Source organism: Macaca mulatta, chromosome 9 (genome assembly GCF_049350105.2).
Source record: "Macaca mulatta isolate MMU2019108-1 chromosome 9, T2T-MMU8v2.0, whole genome shotgun sequence".
Classification (NCBI taxonomy): domain Eukaryota; kingdom Metazoa; phylum Chordata; class Mammalia; order Primates; family Cercopithecidae; genus Macaca; species Macaca mulatta.
In genome coordinates, this window is record NC_133414.1 from 15,401,407 (window position 1) to 15,427,002 (window position 25,596).

General features: G+C 44.8%; 1 protein-coding gene across 22 annotated transcripts in view; it reads right to left on the reverse strand.

Moving 5' to 3' along the window:
* FRMD4A (FERM domain containing 4A) overlaps positions 1-25,596 on the reverse strand; it is a 379,365-nt gene that overhangs the window by 199,930 nt on the left and 153,839 nt on the right. For all 22 annotated transcript variants that reach the window (XM_077945785.1, XM_015146511.3, XM_015146514.3 and 19 more), the window contains exon 2: positions 13,607-13,672. In XM_077945785.1, the coding sequence (XP_077801911.1) occupies positions 13,607-13,672 (66 nt within the window). The remainder of the gene's footprint in view (positions 1-13,606; positions 13,673-25,596) is intronic.

The following is a 25,596-nucleotide window of genomic DNA, read 5'->3' on the forward strand; positions in this document are numbered from 1 at the left end:
GAAGACCAAATTATTAGGGATAATAGCATCATAAATTATGGAGCACTTAATACTCTCCTAAATGCTTTCCTCAAAAGCCAAGGTAGTTAACGTTCCCATTTTACACACAAGGTAGCAAAGGCCAGTGACTTGCCTGCGTTACCATAGCTACTAAGCGGTCTGGCCGAGGCCTGTGATCCTAGCCTAAGAGATGCCTGTGCTGTGCCAGACAGTCTTGGGGGCACTTCAGATGTTCTAGTGAATTTAACCCTAATCACAAGTCTATAAGGCAGGTACTAGTTTCAATTTACAGAGAAAATTAGAACAGGAAGACCAGAGGCAGCCAGTGTCCTCCATTTACAGATGAAGAAGCTGAAGGTTAAGGAGGTTGTGCAAATGGCCAAGGTCACGAAGCTGCCAGGCATCAGAGTCAGGTTTTGAAGTGAGCCCAACTGGCCCTAGAGCCTGTGCTCTCAGTGTGCTGGAACCTGCTGGTCCTCCGCAGCCAGGTGGCCTGGTTTTGAATCAGCTCTCTCCCATTTGCTGTGCAACTCTGAATAAGTTACTTAACTTCTCTGTGCCCCAATTTCCTCATCTGAAAAATGGGAATAATAACAGTTACCTACCTCATAGAGTTGTAGGGCTGAAAAGATGACTCGGCACATATTAAACGCTTAGAACAGAGCCTGGTACAGAAACAGGTGTTCAATTAGCTAATGTGATGATTAATCACTAAGCTATATAATTTCCCAAAGCGTTTGAAATATGGTGTATAAAATTCAGGCTCAATCTATTAGGTTGGTGCCAAAGTAATTGTGGTTTTTGCCATTACTTTTAATGCAATTATTTTTGCACCAACTAACTTTTCAGGAATGCTGTTTGCTTATTAGTATAAAGGATGCTTACCTTTTCTTTCATCTGGTTTCTACCTAAAGCAGAGATTTGCAAATCCATAGGAGTCTGCTGGGACCCTTCCAGAGCCTCCCTGTCAGTGAGCTTGGGGGGCAAGGTGATGGGGTTCAGACCCTCTCCATGTGCTTATATTGGACAAAGAATGTTGCAGCAAAAAGAAGTTTGAGAATCGTTGGTCTACAAGACTATGTAGTAGGGTCACATCGTGGCTTCTGTCCATTACTACGGACGCAACTCCCTGCAATTGTACAGTTCAAGGCCCCAGCTCTGCTGGGCAGACTGTGGCGACTGTAATGACATAGGGCTTGCCCAGAGAGTAGGTGGTTTGGGCACAACTGTACTCCTCACCTCTCTGATACACTGTCTCTCGTAAACGGCTCGCAGTCATATCATGCAAGAACTCGAGAGTCAAGAAGAGCAATTCAATAGGATGGGCTGTTGATGGCTCGTGAGCAGGGGTAAGTCACGAAGGAGCCTGGAAGGATGGATAATCTGGTTGTGTCATATAGGACAAATGGGGATGGCCAGGAACATGGAACTAGGCAGGGCGGTGAGGAGCTGCTCTGGTGACAAAGGGCACACAGAGGATGCTGAGTCCAGGGTGGCAAATGTCTACACTGGGGTAAGTATGTGAGAGGAGAAGGAAAGTTGTTCCCTTACCAGGGAAAAAACAGGCAAGACTTAAGGATGTCATTGAGGGGCACAGAAGAAAACTGCCTGGCTCCTACGGCCGGGCCGATTTAGAGAATTGTGGGCTTGCTTTCCAAGCAGGTGCAAGAACAAGATGACCCGTGCTGGAGGAGGAGTGGGAATGACGGGCTTCAGTTGCCATGAAGTGCTGGGGCCACCACCGAGGTGTTCAGTCACCTAGCGGGCAGCCTCAGGGGCGGGACAGGGGCTCTGTCTGGCAAGATATGGAAATCTTCCATATGGCTTTGACAGCTGAACTCTCAGCTCTGTGCTGGGCAAGCCAGGAAGCCAGAAACAGACATTCAAGGGCTATAGGGAAGGCCCGCTGGGGTAGAAGACTCAGAGAAAAATACAGAGCAGCTGAGACTTTCCCAGACCATTGGCTTCCTCCCTCCACCACCAGGGATACCTGGCCAGGCTGCGCTTCTCTCTCAGGGGAGGGGCTCCCTCCCTCTCTCCCTTCCTCCCTCCCTTCCTCCCTTCCACTGGATGGGACAAGTTTGCAGCAGAGGTTGCCAGATGAATAAATCTGCCTCCTCGTGTCCTCCTGGATCCCCTTACAAGAAAGGACAGGGTCCAGTGGGTGGGATGTGTAGAGAAGGGAAGCGGTCCAAGGCACAGCAGAGCTGAGGAATAACACTCAGCCCGTTTTAGGAAACGGAAGAAGCAGCCACTCCTGGACTTGTAAAAAGTTCTGCAACCAAAATAATCATTCGCCACCTCTAGACAGGAACTCCTAACCCAAATAAAGGGATGCTTAGATCTGTGTAGCACGGTGGTAGACAAATAATAAATATTTACCAAACAAGCAAGTACTTGAATTAAGCAATGTGCCCAAAATCAAACTGTGAGTTATGGATTAATAAAAATGATGATAGCCACAGATTTGTTACCCCTCAGGTCCCTGTTACCCCATCCTTATACTCTACATAGAGGTGTGTGTACACGTGTGTGCCTTTCCCCTGTAAATACAATTGTTTGCATTTTGCTGAACTGCATTGTGAGTTGAGTTTGTTTTAATCTCCCCAATCCCTTCTTATCCCCCCTTGGCAGAGAGATAGAAACTAGGAGCATGTAGTTTAATGTCCTATCCTGAGACTCCCATCTGCACAGTCTCCTCTGGGGCTACCATAGGGAAGATGTGGAAAGGATTTTGTAAAGATATTACAGAACAACATAACTCAGTAGTAAAACGAACAACCCCCTGCAATGTTCTGGAGGGCTAAGTCTTCCCTCCCTTTTTTTCTCTCTCTCTTCACATTTGCTTTGAGCCACATGAAGCTGTCCTCTTAGTAGGACAAAGTCTGCCAAATATTGGCAATTTCAAATGGTTCCAATGAATACATTTTACGACAGGTTAAAATTGGCATCAAAGGGACAAGGGGGCACAGACATGCAGGTGGTCCAGGAAGAAGGGGGAGGGGGGCAGTGGTGCAAAGAAGGGGTGTTGCCAGGCAACCGGCAGCATGGACCCATTAAGCTGGGGAGATGGGGATGGTCTCTTCTCCTCTCCTCAACAAGCACGTGTGTGTGTGTGTGTGTGTGTGTGTGTGTGTGTGTGTGTGTGTGTGTATACGGGGTCGGGGGTTCCCTAGATGATCGCATCAATCTGCTGTATCCTGATGCTCAGCCTTCTCTCATAGCCTCTCAGTGAGACTGGAATTCCCCTTTGTTCTAACCAGGGCAAAAAGAGAGCTCACCAACTTTCCCACAAAGGCCTTGGCTGAAGAAGGAAGATGGGTCGTGTCTCCTCCCTCCTCACCAAGGGGGAAACAACTTACCTGCTTGTGCTTCCCAAGAGTCTATTTTATGGACTATTTCTTATTCCTCTACATCGCCCAATGCGTTTTTGATTACAGATAGATTTACCATTGCGTCATCTGTCTGGGCTCTACATCTTAACACGTCTTTCTTCACCATGTGCTTTTCAAATGTTAAATATTATCAGCCACCCCCGGGGCCTGGGAAGACATCTGTTTTGCTCATTTGGTGAAGTGCCCAGCTTTGCAGAAAGGAGCCTAATAAATGATGATGGGATCACAGTGAGGTGTGAGGTCAGCCCAAAGTGGGGCTGCCTGAACCCCTTTGGCTCTTGTTTCAGGAGGTGGCCTGGTGGCCTGGGAGGTCCCGGACAGAAGGTTCATAACACCGAGTCCCTCCGTCTGCTCCCAGCTTCTGCATATGCCTTCCCAGCCCTTGGCTGTGACAGTAACTCCTGGTGGATTCAGACCAGACAGGAGCAGATGGCAGACCTGGAGCACGCCTTAGTAGATGGCCCAGCAGGCAGACCACATGAGCCCACCTGCCCACACTGCTCCGTTGGGAAGATATGGAATCAACTGTGTATTCTCTGCTTGGCAACATGCACTTTGGGGGGGATTCCCGCTTTACTTGGTAGAAAACAATCTCTTGCATTTTTTCTTTTTTTGAGATGGTGTTTCGCTCTTGTTGCCCAGCCTAGAGTGCAACGGTGCAATCTCGGCTCACTGCAACCTCCATCACCCAGGTTCAAGCGATTCTCCTGCCTCAGCCTCCTGAGTAGCTGGGATTACAGGCATGCACCACCATGCCTGGCTAATTTTGTATTTTTAGTAGACATGGGCTTTCACAGTTGGTCAGGCTGGTCTCGAACTCCCGACCTCAGGTGACCCACCCGCCTCAGCCTCCCAAAGTGTTGGGATTACAGGCATGAGCCACAGCACCTGGCCATCTCTTGCATTTTTGCAGAAGAATATCATTAACCACAGAAGTCGCTAAGGCTGGTTTATGAGGGTGAATATAAACATGGGTGTGCACCTGTGCATAGAGAATCCAAGTTTAGGCCTGTCGCGGTGGCTCATGCCTGTAATCCTAGCACTTTGGGAGGCCAAGGTGGGTGGATCACCTGAAGTCAGGAGATCGAGACCAGCCTGGCCAACATGGTAAAATCCTGCCTCTACTAAAAATAAAAAAAATAAACTGGGTGTGGTGGCAGGCACCTGTAATCCCAGCTACTCAGGAGGCTGAGGCAGGAGAATCGCTTGAACCCAGGAGGCTGAGGCAAAAGAATCGCTTGAATCCAGGAGGCAGAGGTTACAATAAGTCAAGTAAGCCGAGATCACACCACTGCACCCCAGCCTCAGTGACAGAACGAGACTCCATCTCAAAAAAAAAAGAGAGAACCCAAGTTTATTCATCTATTTTAGGTAGCACTATTACAGTTCTAGATTTTTAAAAAATCATACATGTTTTTTTTCTAGCCCATAATAGCCAGGCTATTTACTTGCCCTCAATGTTATTTTACTGACAGCCCATATTAATGTACTTGACCTTTGAGACGGGATATTACCCGCATTGCTGTCAGACAGAGGAAAGTGACAGGAAGGCAACCATTATTTCATCCACTGCTGTGGAAGTTTCTTTCGCACCCGCTAGCCCAAGGCTTATGCATGACACGGAAGTCCTTCATGACAATGTGTCACATGTTTCAGGCTTTGCCAGATAGGTTAGGTACTGAGTTCCAAGGAATGAAATGACCTGGGTAAGCCCATCTTCAGTTGCAGACCTGAGATAAGGTTCGAAGTCTTTAGTTGCCATCATTTATGGCTCTGGTGTCAGGGGCTGGCGGAGCAGCCACGTTCCAGGTGAACTACTAATAGATCATGTCTCGGGTTTTTATTACATATAGTGGTTACGGTGCAGTGAAAAGAGAATGGGCTATACTATCAGAGGATCTACACTCAAGCTACATATACTTAACTGGCTATGTGACCTTGAGCAAGTTATTTAATCTTTCTGAATTTCTGTTTGCTTGGCACCTACTTTACACAGTTACTGCGAGGATTAAATAAGATATGCTCCATATAAATTCTATAAATAATTGTAGGCCAGGTGTAGTGGCTCACGCCTGTAATCCCAGCACTTTGGGAGGCCAAGGCGGGTGGATCACCTGAGATCAGAAGTTTAAGAGAAGCCTGACCAACACACTGAAACCTCATCTCTACAAAAACACAAAAATTAGCCGGGCATGATGGCAGGTGCCTGTAATCCCAGCAACTCTGGAGGCTGAGGTGGGAGAATCACTTGAACCCGGAGGCTGCAGTGAGCCGAGATCACGTCACTGCACTCCAGCCTGGGTGACAGAGCGAGGCTCTGTCTCAAAACAAAACAAAACAAAACAAAACAAAAAGAAAAGGAAAAGAAAAAGAATTGTAAAACATAGTCGTTATTGTGCCAAACATCCAGTATTATATCCATGTAACCCCAAACAATTCTATTGCCTTCATAATATTTTCTCTAGCTTAAATTGTTTTCTATCTTCTATAGCAGGAATCCCCAATCCCTGGGCCATGGACTGATACCAGTCTATGGCCTGTCAGGAATGGGCCACACAGCAGGAGATGAACTGTGAGAGAAATTTCAGCTGTATTTATAACCTCTCCCCATTGCTTGCATTACTGCCTGAGCCCCGCCTCCTGTCAGATTAGCAGCAGCTTTAGATTCTCGCAGGAGTGCAAACTCTACTGTGAACTATGCATGTGAGGGGTCTAGGTTGCACACTCCTTATAAGAATCTAGGCCAGGTGCGCTGGCTCACGCCTGTAATCCCAGCACTTTGGGAGGCCAAGGCGGGTGGATCATGAGGTCAGGAGATCAAGACCATCCTGGCCAACATGGTGAAACCCTGTCTCTACTAAAAATACAAAAAATTAGTCAGGCGTGTGGTGGCACGTGCCTGTAATCCCAGCCACTCAGGAGGCTGAGGCAGGAGAATCACTTGAACCCAGGAGGCAAAGGTTGCAGTGAGCTGAGATTGCACCACTGCACTGCAGACTGGTGACAAAGCAAGACTTTGTCTCAAATATTTACAAAAAAAAAAAAAAAAAAAAAAGATTCTAATGCCTGATGCTCTGTCACTGTCTCCAGTCACTCACAGGTGGAATCATGTAGTTGCAGGAAAACAAGCTCAGGGCTCCCACTGATTTGACATTGTGGTGAGCTGTAGAATTATCTCATGATATGTCATAATGTGGTAATCATGGAAATAAAGTACACAATAAATGTAATATATTTGAATCATTCTGAAACCACCCCTACACCCCGTCTGTGGAAAAATTGTCTTTCATGAAACCAGTCCCTGGTGCCAAAAAGGAACATGAGCCACAAAAGTGAGCCCAATATAAGATATTAATTTTTTTTTTTTTTAAGATGGAGTCTTGCTCTGGTGCCAGGCTGGAGTCCAGTGGCATGATCTCGACTCACTGCAACTTCCACCTCCTGGATTCAAACGATTCTCCTGCCTCAACCTCCTGAGTAGCTGGGACTACAGCCACACACCACCACGCCCGGCTAATTTTTTGTATTTTGGTACAAAAAATTTCACCATGTTGGCCAGGATGGTCTTGATCTCCTGACCTCATGATCTGCCCTCCTTGGCCTCCCAAAGTGCTGGGATTACAGGCATGAGCCACCACACCTGGCCAAGATTTTAATTTTTTAGCCATATTTAAAAGGTTAAAAGGTGAAATTTATTTTATTATATATTTATTTTATCTTAATATATCCAAAATATTATTTTAACATGGACTCACCAAGGCAAAAATCATTTACAAGACATTTTACTTAAGTTTCATAGGAAGTCTTCACAAGCCGGCATGTGATTTATACTTGCCCATAGCTGGCGTGTGATTTATGCTCGCACACATCTCAATTTGCACTGGCCACATTTTGCTCAATGGTCACATGTGGCTGGTGGCTACTGTACCACAAGGTGCAGCTTAGATCTTTCCAAGTGCTTCTGTCTTGGTTGCTTTTTCAGGATTCTGAGCCCAATACACAGCAATAATCTAACTGCTATCTTTAATTCCCTTAGAAAACACGGACTTGGCCGGGCGCGGTGGCTCACGCCTGTAATCCCAGCACTTTGGGAGGCCGAGACGGGCGGATCACGAGGTCAGGAGATCGAGACCATCCTGGCTAACACGGTGAAACCCCGTCTCTACTAAAAAATACAAAAAACTAGCCGGGCGAGGTGGCGGGCACCTATAGTCCCAGCTACTCGGGAGGCTGAGGCAGGAGAATGGCATGAACCCGGGAGGCGGAGCTTGCAGTGAGCTGAGATCCGGCCACCGCACTCCAGCCTGGGTGACAGAGCGAGCCTCCGTCTCAAAAAAAAAAAAAAAAGAAAAGAAAACACGGACTAGTCACAGTTTGCTCCACTTCTCAGAATCATAGGGACACTTTGTGCCTCTGTTTGCACACAGGGGACAGTTGTAAATGTCTTGCCAATGGCCACTAAGGGACTGGGTCAGAGGGGAGAGATGTGGAAATCCTAGGGCAGCTTGGAACTTGGAAAGGAGACGCACACCATGGGGCAGATCCCCTAGAGAAAGCAAGGCGCGAGGTTCATTGTGGCAGAATTGAGGGGATGGAGAGGACTCCTATGTGTAAAGCTCTATCATCAAAGGGAAGAAGGGCTGGGCGTGGTGGCTGTGGCTCACGCCTGCCATCTTAACACTTTGAGAAGGACTATGGCAGGAGGATCACTTGGGCTCTGGAGTTCGAGACCAGCCTGGGCCGCATAGGGAGGCCCTGTCTCTCTAAAAAATTTAAAAAATTAGCAGGGCGTGGTAATGCACATCTGTCAGCCCAGCTACTGGAGAGGCCGAGTTGGGAGGATCACTTGATCCCAGAAGGTTGAGGTTGCAGTGAGCTGTAATCGCGCCACTGCACCACAGCCTGGTTGATGGAGTGAGACCCTGCCTCAAAAAATAGTGGGGGCCAGGTGCGGTTCGCTCATGCCTGTTATCTCAGCACTTTGCAGGAGGCTGCAGTGGGTAGGTCACCTGAGGTCAGCAATTCGAGACCAGCCTGGTCAACATGGCGAAACCCTGTCTCTACTAAAAATACAAAATTAGCCGGGCGTGGTGGTGCAGGCCTGTAGTCCCAGCTACTCGGGAGGCTGAGACAGGAGAATCATTTGAACCCAGGAAGCAGAGGTTGCAGTGAGCCAAGACTGCAACACTGCACTCCAGACTGGGTGATAGAGCAAGACTCTGTCTCAGAAAAAAAAAAAAAAAAAAAAAAAAATGAGTGGGGGTGGGGAAGAAATTCAGCCAACCACTCATCTAAAGTGATGGGGAGAAGCACTGAAACGAAGCCTGCCTAGCAGTAGAAGGTCAGGTCAGTTTTTCTGGCGTTGGGCTGGCTCCCTGTGAGACAGGATATCTACAGTCTCACAAGCCTCAAGTGAACCAAATAAGGAAGGGCCACACCTCAGCCATTCCATTCTAGTGAAAATCCACTCTATTTTTATGAAGGTCAAGAGAAAGAGTCCAGAATTTTTCCTACTAACGGCTTCCTGTACCCCATCTAGCAACTCTCACTGTTCGGAAATTCTTACTTAAATCATTCTCACTATGGCTAAAGCACACGTCCCTTTCTCTGCTGTCAAAATGCTCCCCCAAATATACATTCGGGTCAGAAAATAAATGAAGAAAATAATTGTCGAGTAGCAAGGATATGACAACGAGACTTGGGGAGTTCGGCTGACCACAAAACATGCTCTGCCCCCCATATCTGGTTATAGCATCCTCCAGAAGAGGCAGCTCCAAGACTGAGATGAGGATGTCTCCTCTCATTTTGATGAAGGCTTTTTTTCTTTTTGAGACAAAGTCTTGCTCTGTTGTCCAGGCTGGCGTGCAGTGGTGTGATCTTGGCTCACTGCAACCTCCGCCTCCCAGGTTCAAGTGATTCTCCTACCTCATCTTCCCGAGGAGCTGGGATTACAGGTGTGCACCACCATACCGAGCTAAATTTTTTTTGTATTTTTAGTAGAGGCGGGGTTTCACCATGTTGGCCAGGCTGATCTCGAACTCCTGACCTCAAGTGATCCACTCTCGTTGGCCTCTGAAAGTGCTGGGATTACAGGTGTGTGTCACCGCATCTGGCCTGATGAAGGCTTTTTTAAAAGTACATTTCCAACTGGTGGAAACAATTTTGGAAGACAGAGCAGAAGATGCTCTCTGCGGGCTGAACTGGAGGGCAATCTGTCTATGCAACCTGCATGTATCCATAGCCAAGGCTGCAGGTATGCTCTCTGCCTAAATGCTCACGTCATCTTCTAGCTGCTTTTAAGTGGAATTTCAGGACTTAAGGAGCTACCTGGTAAAGATGTGGGTGTCAGGAAATTGCCTGTGCATTTAGGGATGAGCCTCTCGAATATTAATTCCTAGTACGTCACTCTTGACTGCCCTCCCCTACTGTGAGTAACGTGTGATATTCTCAGAGCAACAGAGGATTTGGAAGCACAGATTTCACTTGGTAATTTCAAAATGCTATATGGAATAAGCATGAAACATTAGGATGACAGTCATTTTTTTCTCTGCAACCCAGAGGAGGGAAATATGACGCTTGGAGTGGCCGAGTTTACAGTGCTGCCTGAAATTATCTGTGTGGTTGTCTGCTACTGCATCCTCCTGGCAAGAGGCAACTGGGGAGTCGGTTTGGATGCCATCAGCTTTCTTGACGAACATTGATGCCACAGAAGCTCCCCTGCTGCTGAAGATCTGAGGTGTAGCCTTTGATGAGCCTCCTATCCTAACAGTGGCTAAAAACTAACCTCCCCCATCCGCTCCATCTTATTAATACCTTTCAGTCAGTCACCCTCATGCAAACCCTTTTACTTATCTGGGGGAGAGAAACACTTGCTCTAAACCTGACTCGCCATGTTACAAACCTTGTCAGGTCAATGTAAGTGCCTTTTCCACCCATCCCCTCCCCCTACAGCTCCAGGTCAAAAGATCAGGAAAGGCATTACTTTGTCTAAGGCTTACTACAAATATTCTGAAATTATTCTTAACAATATTGGTCTCAGTGTTTAATATATTTTGATGACTAAAGTATAAATGAACCTGAAGGCTACCACTCTCTGAATGTACAATATGAAAGAGTTTAGGTCCAACATTTTATTAAAAACTTAGAGCTGGGTCCAAAAGAGCTACAGAATCCAGATTCCCTTTAGAGAGGATACCGCCCAACAGATAGAATCCCGGGCAACAGAATTTTGCAGAGGAGAAAAAAAGAGTGATAGATTCAAGCTGCCTTTCATTCACTAGTTTTAATGTTGTTTCTCCAAGTTTTGCTAAAGCCCATTCTGCAATTAAATTATAATCTTTCCATATATATAAATATAAATATATATGTATTTAGCTTAACACACATGAACACTATCTATCTATCTATCTATCTATCTATCTATCTATCTATCTATCTATCTATACATAGATACACATACTATCAATACCTAGCCAAATAGTGTGTGTATCTATGTATAGGTAGTGTGTATATCTCTCAATGTACAGATAGTATGTGTATCTACAGATAGACAGGTGTGTGTGTGTGTGTGTGTGTGTGTGTGTGTGTGCATGAAGCTACATTCCCTGTGAAGCAACTGGTACTCTGGCAAGAAGTCTTTGGGGGAAGTAGTGCCAAGGCATCTTAGGGTTTATCCATTCTTTCATTCAACAAGTCTTTACTTAGTGACGTTACGTGCCTGACCCTGGGCTAGGTACTGGGGATACACCATGATGCAGACACAGACCTAGCCCTCAAACTGTCGGGGGCTCCAGGAAGTGGTAACAAGTACACAACCAATGACAGCGAGGCGTGGCCATCTCATAAGAAAGGAACTCAGGACAGACTAGTCGGAGGGGGTCAGGGAAAGCATTGGTGGGGGGTATCTTCCAAGTTGTGAAATAAAGACCTAAGAGACACCAGCCAGGTCCAGGATGTGGGGGTGTGGGAAGGAGCATGTTCCAGGAAGAGAGAATAACACGGGAAGTCTGTTCTATAAAGCGGTGGGAAAAACATGAACTTCTCTCGTTTGTCTAATTCAACATTTTCTTGATTTTTATAGGGTTGAGGGTAACTGTTCCCAAACTGCGCACATCAGTAATTAAATCTATTTCTTTCTCAAAGCAGGCTGGCCAAGAGATAGTTTTTGAACTGCCATTTGAGATCTCATTTCCTATCCCAGAAGGTGGCTTCTTTCTAAACCTCCAAGCTTCGATTCAGGAAAAGCATGTAAAATACAACAGACCACTCGCCTATAAACTTTTACACTGACTCTTGGCAATTTGAAGCTTCGAATGTTTCTCAGTTAACGATTCTGCTAATTAATGAGATCTCACTCAATTTGATGGTTTCCCTTTATTGCCTCACTCTTCCAAATTCAAACCACAAATTTGACTTTTAATGACTTTAGGCCATGGAATCGAGCCTAAAACGGCCATAATCTAAAATGCAGGAGAACCCTGTATATAGGGATACGTTAATCACAGCATTTATTTGTAATAGTGGGAAAATTATTTTTTTAATCCCTTAAATATACTCAAATGGGGACATGATTAGATAATAATTGTATATCAATTTCTAGAATTTATGCAGCTGTTCCTGAAAATGACAATTTACAGTCACTTAGAAAATGTTAGTGAAAGACAATGGTAAGTGGAAAAATAAGATATGCAGAATTATACATATACATTTCTTGTATGATTACAGTCATGTGTAATAACAGTCATGACTGTAATCATACAAGAAATATAAATATGAAAAATGCTGGAAAGAAATCCACCAAAATGAGAACAGCACTTGAATTATTAGTGTTATGTGCTTATGAGCCTTTTTCCTATTTTCTGTTTCCTATATTGCATTTATAAAGCCTTTATCATTTGAATCCTATTAAAAGTATTAACGCAAAGTCCGCAGTTTGAACACTTTCAATTCCAAGCAGCATGTACAAGGTGACACGAGACAAAAGTGTCTACATGTGAATTTCCCCTTTGAAGTATCATCACTTCCCCCATGAGCAGGTGGCATCCTCTCAACCCACTGATAAATTGCAGCTCCTTCACAACTAAATGTGATCGAAAGTGAGACACAATGCCCTAGGACCCGGAGATAGACATCTAAGAACAAACAGCAAGCAAATGTAATAAAAATTGGCATTGAACAACAGATCTGGAATGGTAAACTTTTTAAGTCAGAGTTGGAGACACCATTCTTTAGAGCTTTGGGTCAAACAATGGTCTGTTTAAGAACAAGTTGAAAAAGACGAGGGTGTGTGATTCCAATTACTTCTCCAACTTTGCTGACACTGATGTGTTCTTAGTTGGAATTAATTGATTGATTTCCTGCATCTCAGTTTCTCCAGATGCTCACAAGTGATGCCAATGTCAACCTATGGGATGGGGTAAGAAGGGGGTTGCTTAGCACTTAGAAAGAGGACAGAGATTTTTCCTCTTTAATCTCAACTGGAAAAGAAAAGAAAAGAAAAGAACAAATCTTTATGCCAGGCACGGTGGCTCACGTCTATAATCCCAGCACTTTGGGAAGTCGAGGTGGGCAGATCACCTGAGGTCAGGAGTTCAAGACCAGCCTGACCAGCATGGAGAAACCCCGTCTCAACTAAAAATACAAAAAATTAGCAGGGCATGGTGACATATGCCTGTAATCCCAGCTACTCGGGAGGCTGACGCAGGAGAATCACTTGAACCCGGGAGGCGGAGGTTGCCGTGAGCCAAGATCGCCCCACTGCACTTCAGCCTGGGCAACAAGAGCGACACTCTGTCTCAAAACAAAACAAAACAAAACAAAAAAACAAAAAAAGCCAAACCTTTTTCTATTCCCTCTGAGCAAGGAAGACTAAATCAATTTTAGTTACAGCAAGAGCTATTTAGGTTACATTGTAGTTAACTCCTTCCAGGCAGAAAGAATAGCTAATGGCATTGTGGAATTTCCTTTTCTAGAAATTTGTAACAATAGGCTAGATGTACATCTGGCCTTGGATGCCTTAGGCTGGTGTACAGACACACCAAAATAGCACACACACAAAACACCCTGGTGTGTCCTAGTCATTCTCTCACAGATATTAACAGACAGAGATTTAAAAGCAGTTTACCATATCCCCCTTCATCCCCTGCTGGATCAAGGTCTGAAACCACATCAGTTGCCAAAGAAACTCAGAAAATTGACCAAAAGTGATTTACCTGTACTAGGAGTTCCAGCTTCCTGTCATCAAGAAGATGTACTTGACATCGGCGGCCCTCCGTCATCTAAGAGGGAAGAGAAATGGTAATCACTGAGAGTCTAGCAGCCAGACAAAGGGTTAGAGGGTTGCCGACGCTGCGCTCTGCTAGGCATATTCCTCCGGACAAAACTTCCTATGGGAGTCGGCACTGTATAATGCCAGGAATTGGAAATATCAGTTCGTTCAATCATTCCAGAATATCTATTGAGGCCGGGCGCGGTGGCTCATGCCTGTAATCCCAGTGGGTGGATCACCTGAGGTCGGGAGTTTGAGACCAGCCTGACCGACACGGAGAAACCCTGTCTCTACTAAAAATACAAAATAAGCCGGGCGTGGTGGTGGGCACCTGTAGTCCCAGCTACTCGGGAGGCTGAGGCAGGAGAATTGCTTGAACCCAGGAGGTGGAGGTTGCAGTGAGCTGAGATCATGCCACTGCACTCCAGCCTGGGCAACAAGAGTGAAACTCCATCTCAAAAAAAAAAAAAAAAAAAAAAAAGAAGAAGAAGAAAATATCTATTAAGCACAGCCAGGCACTTTTCTGGGAGCTAGGTGTACTGCGGCACACGAGACAAAGTTCCCATCCTCATGAAGCTTATACTCTAATAAGGGAGATGTAAAACAAACTAGCAAATACATATATAACATATTCTCGGGGTGGTAGGTGTTGTTCATTCTTTACTTAGTCTTCCATTCAATAATTGTACCCGCATGCATTAGGGACGGAGCTCAGGATCCAATCTCTGCCTCCTCCTCATTTATCCCACTTGCTGGTATCCAGAAAGCAGATGACCACCCACCTGGCAATGAATTTGATTTCTGTGTTAGTTAATCAGCCCCCTTCTTGCGCATGACCTGATTCCCTACAGTGCTGTCACCAATAACAGAAAAGCACTGGAGACAAGAGCCCACAGGCAAATCCAACCCCTGTCCCTTGTGCCTTTCAGGACTGAAATCTCTGAGTGGTATAACAGAAAGCCTGGGAGACCCAAGTCTAGTCTTGGCCCTGCTGGTTACAAGGGGCTGCAGGACTCCGGACAAGTCACCGTTCATCTCCATGCCCCTGTCTCATATACAAAAATAAATGGGCCGAGTCCAGTGGGGTACTGGTGAATGTTTAACAACTGGCTTTCTGGAAGGCAAAAGCCTGATTTGCAGCATTTGCTGGAGCCTGGCATCACCCTCCAAGGAAATCCTTTGAAGAACAAGGTTTCTCATGGATGTCAACTGGTGACCGTTCTAACCATAAATTGTCTTGCTGCACTCTAAATACCTTCACCATGTCTGATTTCAAGCTACTGTCATGACAACACTGCTAGGAATTCCAACATACAGATACAACAGACAAATATAACCTCAGCTCATAGAAAACAGGTAAGTGCCGTAAAAACAATTAGGAAGGGATAGTTTTTTTGTTTTTTGTTTTGTTTTGTTTTTTTGAGACAGAGTCTCGCTCTGTCACCCAGGCTGGAGTTCAGTGGCGCGATCTCGGCTCACTGCAAGCTCTGCCTCCCAGGTTCACGCCATTCTCCTGCCTCAGCCTCCCGAGTAGCTGGGACTACAGGCGCCCGCCACCACGCCTGGCTCATTTTTTGTATTTTAATACAGACAGGGTTTCACAGTGTTTGCCAGGATGGTCTCGATCTCCTGGCCTCGTGATCCGCCCGCCTCAGCCTCCCAAAGTGCTGGGATTACAGGCTTGAGCCACCACGCCTGGCCGGGATAGATTTTTATTACCTTTGTTTGTTAGCGCCATGTGTTTAAGCCTGTGTATAGAATTTCATTTTAACAATGGCTATGCTTTACAATTGGCACCCTGCATTCCTGAAAATGCAGCAGTTGGCTCTCACAGACTAGTATGAAATAGCTCCAACACGACTGTCTGGACCAGATGACACGTAAGTTTCCTTCCTTGTACTTCTTTAGAGGAAATCCTTTAGAGAACTCAACGCCTATTTTATATGACTCTAGAGTCCCCACTAAATACAAGTTCTTTTCCCCAGCTAACTGGCCACTTTAAGCAGATCTAAAGAAAGGATGCGCATGAGCAGATCCTGGCCTTGTCTCCTTGTCCAGCCACGAGGGTCCTTCTCATAAACCTTTCCTCCAGGAAAGATAAAAAAGACAGTCTCAGATGAGACACAGTCTTGCCTTTACACACTTAGCACAGTGCCTGGCCCTAAGGGAGCTCTTATTTTAATTTTTTTTTTAGACAGAGTCTTGCTCTGTTGTCCAGGTTGGGGTGCAGTGATGCAATCTCAACTCACTGTAACTTCCACTTCCCAGACTCAAGTGATACTCCCACCTCAGCCTCCTGAGTAGCTGGGACTACAGAACAGTCTCGTTTCTCTCATGCGCCACGGGACGTACCAACTCTCCAGGCTAAAAATAACCCTGACATTTCTCAAGGCCTGTTAGGTCTGGAGCTGCTATCCCGACGAAAATGAGCGTCTCTGCAAATGGAAGCAGGTGGCGGCACAGTCGCGGGCCGAGGGTGCCTACTGCACTCACCGCTCAGTCCCACCCAGTGGCCAGCCGGCCTGCGTCCTTCATGACCCTCTCCTTGACCCTCAGCTCCTGGTGACCGGGAGTTATGGACTGGATTGTGTTCCCCTAAAACTCATATGGTGAAGCCCTAACCCCCAATGTATTTGCAGGCAGGGCAAGATTAAATAAACAACAAAAAAAGACAGTCTCTTTTCTTCTGGTTCAACAGGGATTATTCACTAATTGTCAACATATCCAAAGCTGTCATGAAATCCTATGAGAAAATTATCTTATTCCCTCCTCTAAAGAAGTCATCCCATATTCCCATCAAGTCAGGTTACCCTTGTTTTGGGATCTAATTCAACACAGCATGTCCTGCTTACACGGGGGCTAATCTCAACGTCTCTTGATTCTGAGTTACAACAATTACTCAGCAGCCCCCAGCTCTGAGAAAAATCAAGAAAAGTTTCACATATTCATAAGCCCTCCAACGAACAGATTAAAAACAGAGGAAAAACTTCAACCCAAAGCCTTGCCATTCTGCACATATAAGTCAAAGCAGGCCACTGTGGACATTTGATGGGTCTATGCAAAGTCCTTATTCACCTGTTGAACCCTTAACTGCAGGTGTTAATTGCCTTAGCAGGAAAACGGGCTCAAGTCCTGTTAGAATCCATCAACCTTGCACAGAGTAAGCATCTTCACTGATTGACTTAATTTTTAAAAACCCATCAGCTTCCTTTCAATCATTCCCTAAGTTCAATGAAAGCCATTACAATTTTAAATTAGACTGAAATAGGTGCTGCTATACCAACATGTATAAATGATTCCTTCTTCAAAAAAGTACATCAGAAATGTTAATTTCAAGTTTCAATAGGGCAGATAATAGCAATTGCACAGGTACTTTAGATAAAGTTTTCGAGCTACACTGATTCAGTTCTCATTAGAAAGAACCTAAGGTTAATAGAGTAAAAGTTTTAAGAAGGAAAATGGTATCACATCCAGAAATTTCCATGAAATTCTTTTAAAACTTTAGTCATAGATTTGAGAAAAGTCTCGACTGAGAATAGGGCAGAGTTTTGAGGAAGAAATGCTGTTTGTTTTCTGCATTATAAAACAGTTTTGAGCTTCATTTTATCATAAAAGGTTAAGGGTGTAAACATGCTCTTGAGTTACTTAATCACAGTCTAATAAATTTTATGAAAACAAACTGGTATCTGAAAGACATTATTGGCTCAAATAAAGTTTTAATCGCAGTAATAAAGAAGATGAAATGTATCATTTTCTCGAAATATTTCCAAACTCACAAAGTTCACACTCACACTTAAAGGTCTTCCCTGAGGTTCTCATTTTCATCTGAAAAAAATAATCCTCATTACGTAAAACAATCTCACCTCATCTGCTCAGCAATTTAAGGAAGTAACTATGTATCATGATGTTGGTATCCACCCTAGGTCATCCAATTTCTTTCCTCTTCCCAACAGTCATTCCTGGGAAATTTACAAACATACTCCATATTTTAATGCCTCCCTGTAGAAAGCAAAATGTCTCTGCAGAGTCAGCACAGAGAAGTGTCTCAACAGACTCACCTTTGAATCATCATGTTTTTGAAGGTACAACTTTCTTTTGACAGCACTGCTGCGGTTTATTTTTCAAAAGCGAGCACCTGCCTGTTGTTCCATACTCAAGTAAGGTTCGAGTATCTTGTTCTTATCATCAGTTCAGAGAAGCTTCACCATTCTGGGTGTGCACAAAGAATTGACATCTGTAGCTTTGTCTGACTTGCCAGGTACACTGAAATTTTCTTTTCAATACTAACAATTCTGAAATAATACTGCTTTCCCTTGTTTTGTTTTGTTTTGATTTTTTCCTTTCCAGCTGTTCAGACACTACTGGAGCCCTGGCATCACCCTCAAAGGAAATCCTTTAGAGAACAAGGTTTCTCATAGTTGTCAACTGGCGACCATTCCAATAACCAATTGCCTTGCTACAATACAATTCTAGCCCACGCAGAGGCCTGCCAAGTGCCCTGTGATTCTAAAGGAAATATGAAAAAGTGTTATTTTGAAAGTGAAGTGTCTGCCCCAATCTATCCAACTTTGCTGCTAAGGTACACTCTGACATGAAGACTGTGCAGAAACATGTAAACACATTTATGATACTAGCTTCAGTGACCGCAGCAGACTATCATTGATACGTATCCTGGCCCGGCGCGGTGGCTCATGCCTATAATCCTAGTCCTTTGGGAGGCCGAGGCAGGTGGATTACCTGAGCTCAGGAGTTAGAGACCAACCTAGGCAACATGGCAAAACCCCGTCTCTACTAAAAATACACACACACACACACACACACACACACACACACAAATTAGCCAGGCATGGTGGCACACACCTGTAGTCCCAGCTACTCGGGAGGCTGAGGCACGAGAATTGCTTGAACCCAGGAGGTGGCGGTTGCAGTGAGCCAAGATTGTGCCACTGTATTCCAGCCTGGGTGACAGAGTGAGACTCTGTCTCAAAAAAAAAAAATAAAATAAAATAAAAAAATATATTTATGTATCCTAATTGTCATGCATGTGGACAGGGATTAAGAGGCAAAAACAAAAATATGGGAGTAGACATGCAACAGTATTAGGCTTCTGGGTGGTTTAGCCTACTCCACCTCATCCAAATATGACTTAACATGTTACTTTTTTTTTTTCAGTTAAAAAAGTGTAAAAAAGAAATTTATCTAGAAAGATGAATGACCCTATTTGAGGTCAGGCATAGGAAATGGAGCACAAGCAGTTTCTTTCCCAGTAAATTTTGGATTGCCTATCTTTTTAACAAATAAAATTAAATGTTAACAGATAAATGAGAATGAGTTGTCATGTAAGCCAGAATACTTAAGATTGAACCCCTGACATATTCTCACACTGCAGACAGAATTAATGGGAAGCCAGGCCAGGCTCAGTGGCTCATGACTGTCATCTCAACTCTTCGAGAGGCCAAGGAGGGAGGATCATTTGAGGCTAGGAGTTTGAGACCAGCCTGGGCAACAGAGCAAGACCCCATCTCTACAAAAAAATTAAAAAATTAGCCAGGCATGGGGTGCACACCTGTAGCCCCATCTACTCCAGAGGCTGAAACAGGAGGACTGCATGAGCCCAGGAGTTGGAGGCTGCAGTGAGCTATGATCCTGCCACTGCTCTCCAGCTTGGGCGACAGAGTGAGACCGTATCTCTAAAAAAAAAAAAAAAAAAAAAAAAAAAGAATGGAAAGTCCATTTTGATCAGAAGTACTTTTGAGAGCGCAGATTTTGGAAAGTGGGATTTATAAATACATATTTTTGAGGGTATTGTCTGCAGTAGCCTGATATATCATTAATGGCAGAAGGAATAATTGTTCATACGTACCAGGGGAGTCTCTGCTATGAGGCCTTACTAAAATAACTAACCAGCAATAACAAATGGTGATTTCAGGATGTCTTGTAATATGGAGAGGTGAAGGGTACCCAGATCAGAGGTGAAATTTAATTTTTCTGGTTTAGGTTTAAATTGGAAACAGTCATAAAACAGCAACTTCGGAACATTTTGCTGCCCACACCACACCGGGACGTGGAAAGTAACAGAATTCAAGGTTTGGCAAAGTCTTCTCTCTCTCTCTTTCCCTCTCTTTGTGAGATGGAGCCTCATTTTATTGCTCAGGCTGGAGTGCAATGGCGCGATCTCTGCTCACTGCAACCTCCGCCTCCTGGGTTCAAGCGATTCTCCTGCCTCAGCCTCCCAAGTAGCTGGGATTACAGGTGACCGCCACCACGCCTGGCTAACTTTTTGTATTTTTAGTAGAGATGGGGTTTCACCATGTCGGCCAGGCAGGTCTCGAACTCCTGACCTCAGGTGATCCACCCGCCCTGGCCTCCCAAAATGCTGGGATTACAGGCGTGAGCCACCGCACCTGGCCTGCAAAATAATTTCTATGCCATGGTATATGCCTGTGCAGGAGTTGCTGAGAAGAAAGAATCCTAGTTCCACTGTTTAGAAGGTTTTTGTTTCATTTTGGTTTTTATTTATTTTTTTAAGACAGGGTCTTGCTCTGTTGCCCAGGCTGTGTGCAATGGTGTGATCTTGGCTCACTGCAGCCTCAACCTCCTAGGCTCAATTGATCCTCCTGCCTTGGCCTCCCAGACAAATGCTGGAATTACAGGAGTGATCCACCACTCCCAGCTTACTTCATCTTTTTAAGCCTTGTTCCTTGTCTGTAGAAGAGGGATAGAATAGCTTCTACCTCATAGGAACTCTGCAATGATTAAATTAACTAATGTTTGGAAATTTCTTAGTGCTGTATCTGGTACAAAGTACATGCTCATCACAATGTTAGCTGTTAATTATTATCAGTTGTATGGTTTTGGAAATACTTACTATGTGTTGAACCCATAGTCCTCGTACGACAAGAGGTAGATATTATCAGGCTCATCTTGTTTTATGTTATTTTTATAGACAGGGTCTTGCTCTGTCTCCTAGGCTGGAGTATAGGGGCGCTATCATAGCTCACTGGAGCTTTAACCTCCCAGGCTCAAGCGATCCTCCCACCTCAGCCTCCTGAGTATCTGGGACTACAGGCTCGCACCAGCATGCCCAGCTAACTGTGTTTATTTTTTGTAGAGACACGTCTCACTACGTAAATTCTTGGACTTCAGTGACCTCCCCACCTTAGCCTCCCAAAGTGCTGGGATTACAAGCATAAGCCACCATGCCTGGCCTAAAGCATTTTTATAGAAATGTAATGCAGTTGTGCAAATTGATCCTGAACCCAGGAAAAAACATGTGTTTTTTAAAACAAAAACTAAAAAATAGTCAATTGACACATATATTCTCTTAGTTTCCTGAGGCTAATTTACACTGAAACTATTACAGGGAAGACACTGTGGTGTGGGGCTGAAGGAGGGGATGGTGAGGGAGCAGAGCTGTTTAGTGAGATGTTCACAGACCTGCCAAAAAATTTTTTTAGTCTAGTTACCAGTTGCCTACTCGTTGACGTCCCTGTGAAAAGCAAGCCATCAAGTTGTTTCTCATATTCATTCTTGAGACAATACATTTACAAGACAATAAAATAAGCAATATTAATGACTCACTAGAATTGCGCGAAACAAAGAATTAACCTTCCAAGACACGCTTCATTTAGGAAAATTACCAATACTCCCCAAACCACCTGAGATGCTATCCTTTAAAACTTAGTCATCAGACAGAAAATGTAGATTTCAAAAGCCAAGGCCCTACCAGTGACTTACCGCTGACAGCACGTCTTCCCCGAGTACAGTCCCTTAAACTTCAACCACAAGACACCCTGAGGATGTCGGATGCAGGACAGCAGCCCCTCGTGATCTGACCTCTGACCCAGGCCGTTGTGTGGCTCAGAAGGAAATTCCAAGGCCATGACTACAACTTCCCGGCATAAGTCATTGTTGGTGCCCCCGGGTACTGGGTCACCTCAAGAGCCACATGTTTCTCTCTACTTCAGTTTCCTTCACAGAAAAATGAAGACTCAAAGTCCAATCTAGGTACCCAAATGTTGCAAGACCACAAAATCTCAATAATCATAAAGCACATCTCTGCCAGGAGGAGAGGAATGAATGCCACGCGGCTACAGCAACCTCAAGAAATTCACAGGAAATATACACATGGAAAGAAAGGACTTCAGGCAATTTAAAATTTGTTAAAAATATTAATCCCTGCACTGTAATCACAACACTTTGGGAGGCCGGGGTGGGCAGATCACTTGAGGTCAAGACAGCCCAGCCAACATGGTGAAACCTGGTCTCTACTAAAAATACAAAAATTAGCCAGGTGTGTTGGCATGCACTCGTAATCCCAACTACTGGGGAGGATGAGGCAGGAGAATCACTGGAACCCGAGAGGCGGAGGTTGCAGTGAGCGGAGATCACGCCACTGCACTCCAGCCTGGGCAACAGAGCGAAACTCTGTCTCAAAAAACAAACAATCAAAAATATTAGATACATGCAGATAGTGTAATGGTTACTACCGTGAAGTTGGTTAATATATCTATCATCTCACATGGTTACCTTTTTTGTGGGATGAGAGCAGCTAAACTCTATTTATGTAACAAAAAATCCTAACAATACAATTTTAACTTTAGTCCTCATGTTGTACATTACATCTCTAGACTCGTTCATCCTCCTTATCTACTGTGGTTCTGTATATATCTACACATCTATAGGTATCCAAGAGCATTATGATGTAAAGTTCGAATATATACAGTCATATATATTTTTTTGTTTGTTTTGTGTTTTTGAGACAGGGTCTCATTCTGTGGTCCCGGCTAGAGTTCAGTGGCACGATCACAGCTCACTGCAACCTCTGCCTTCCTGGGACTCAAGAGATTCTCCCACCTCAGCCTCCCAAGTAGCTGGGATTACAGACATGCACCTTCACACAGGGCTAATTTTTGTATTTTTGTAGATATGGGGACTCGCCATGTTGTCTGGGCTGGTCTTGAACTCCTGGGCTCAAGTAATCTTCCCACCACAGCCTCCCAAAATTCTGGGATTACAGATGCGAGCCACCACTTGCAGCCCATATTGGTATATATGTAATATATATATAATATATAATATGTTATATAATATAACATATAATATGTTATATAATATATAACATTATATAATATATAACAAATAATATACAATAAATAATATGTAATATATAATACACAATGAATATATAATATACAATTAACATATAATAAATAATATATGTTTATTAATTCATCTATCTGGGCATGGCGGCTCATCCCTGTAATCCCAGCTACCTAGGAGGCTAAGGCAGAAGGACTGCTTGAGCCCAGGAGTTCGAGACCAGCCTGGGCAACATAGTGAGACTCCATCTCAAAAATAAAATTCATCAATTCCCTGTCCACTCTTCACCTGCACCAGGAAAATAACACATATTACAACAGTGGGCAAGTGGGGGATCTGCCCAGAAACTTTAAAGGCCAAAGGCTAATTGTAATTTTTTAATAAAATTTTTAATACAAATTTTTATTTTATAAAAATTTTATATAATCATTTTTATTATCATTGTAATATGATTTTTATGATAATTATTCCCTCTGGTTTATCTGAAGCTTACTTTCGCTTGGTTCTCAAGTGATATCATATTGAAAGAAGATGACAATGCAAGGAAAGGAGACACAGGCACGAGACACCAGAAGTCTCATTCAGAGAGGATGACCTTGTTCCTGTGTTGCTCTATAACCTCTGGCAAATGATTCCACCTGTCTCTATTGTGACTCTCCTGGATCTAAAAGAACATACGCAGGTGTGGCCAGGCACGGAGGCTCACTCCTGTAATGCCAGCACTTTGGGAAGCAGAGGCAGGAGGATCCTTTGAGCTCAGGAGTTTGAGACCTGCCTGGGCAACATGGCAAAACCCATAAACAAAAATATGAAAATTAGCAGGGCATGGTGGTGTGTGCCTGTAGTCCCAGCTACTTGGGAGGCTGAGGTGGGAGGATTGCCTGAGCCCAGGAAGCAGAAGTTGCAGTGAGCTGAAATCAGGCCTCTGCACTCTGGCCTGGGCAACCGAGTGAGATCCTGTCTCAAAAAACAAAAAACAAAACACAGGCAGGTGGGTCCTTCAGGCTCTTGGCTGCTGGATACAGTTGCAGCTCATACACCACATGGAAGTTATTAAGTGAGTGGCTCTATCAGAAACAAGTTAACATGACAATGTTGATGTAATAGAAGATGGAAATAGTGATGCATTCTTCAAAGCTCAACCCTCTGCGGGTTTGCACTTGAAGTTATAACCCAGGCTGGCGTTTTACTTGCGGATCTTTGAAAAGCAAATCCTAGTGACTCTGCTGCTGCTGCTCCTGCAGAAAAAGGAAATTTGGTTTTCTCTGATAATGCAAAAGACAAGTCCTGGTATGGGGACCCAGTGGTCTATGTGATTCAAGCCGCAAGTCCTCCAGGCCGAGCAGTTAGCCATCTCCACATGACGCTACAGGGCAGCGTGTCAGAAAATATTAATCATCAGTATCCGGGCCTAAAGTGTAGATGACGAGGCATGGACCCAGGCAGGTAAGAGGCTGGTACAACAGGGAGCTCTCCTGGGGGCGCTATGGCATCCTGCTGAAGAGGAACTCCTACCCACAGCTCAGTTGTGTGATGTGGGGAGGTGGGGTGCTCCTTCCACCTGCCAATCAAACAAGCTAATGGTGCGGACAATGGACAGGTGCGATGGATGTGGAAGGCCAAGATTCTGCTGGGGCGGGTCCACAATCACCCTCCTCACGCCTGGCAGCCAACACTCTGACTACAATGACAAGGGCAGATGGACGCTGAAAGACGCAATGGCATGGGCCCCAGAGTTAGGTCCTGCACCATGGACACCATACTGGGGAGCACAGGGCAGAAGCCGCTCACAGGTGGCGGGCAGGTGCACAAAGTCGTACGGGCTCCTGGTGGGCGGCAGCGCTTTCTGGGTGACATCCAACTAGCTGGACCCCTAAAATTTGGAGGAACCTGTTTCCTCCTATGTTCTGCCACTGCTAGAGTGTCTTCTGAAAACAGGATTTTCTTCACCTCCATTTTGAGTACATGATCAGGATTTTAACCCACTATTCTACTGGAAATACATACACTTATGAAGACTTACTAGCAAGGCCTCATTTACAACACACCTGCAGATGTGTACTTTTCACTCAAGCCTGGAAATACAAGATACCTTTGGTTCTGCAACTGCAGCAACCTGAGTCTCTGAAGAGCCTCAGAGCCTTAATCCTACTGAGCACTGGATTGTATTGCTATTATTATTCATTATTATTAGGAGAGGGGCTGGGGAAGGGAATAGAGCCTAATCTTTACAAAGGAAAGGGAGCTGGAAATCTGGATCAGAGAGGGAGTGCTGTGCAGTCTGAACAGAGGCAGAGGCTAACGGAAACAGAGATGGGAGGCAGAGAGCAGCCCTTGAGCAGATCTGCACAGAGGCCTGAAGGCCTCGGAGGCCAGTCCTGATGTGGGTGCAGAGTGAGATTCTTCCTTCTTTACGTATTGCTGCTAGCATCTGTGAAAGGCAACTGTCTGAACATGGATAACAGGCTCTCTGACATTGGCCTCACCTCACCAGATCCCTTTTTTTTCAAATACTCTCCTTCCCACTACTCCTCTCAGTTTCAAGACTGGGCCATCCAGGACTTCTAGAGTCTGTTCCTCCGAGGACCACCCTCTCCCTGGCCATGGGGCCTGGCCTGTGCTGTTTCCTTTGCCTGGAGGCACATTTTTCACGCAAAGTCCAAAGCCCATCGCTGTGTCTCCTCTACGCCATGCATTCAGCCCGGTGCTGGGGACACAGGTCACCCAAGGAGCTGTGGTCCTGTTTCTTGCTGATTACTGGCTTGAGAGAAAAATGCCACCTACCTTCTCCTCCTGAGAGGCATGTCCACAGCACTATCTGGCAGCTACCCT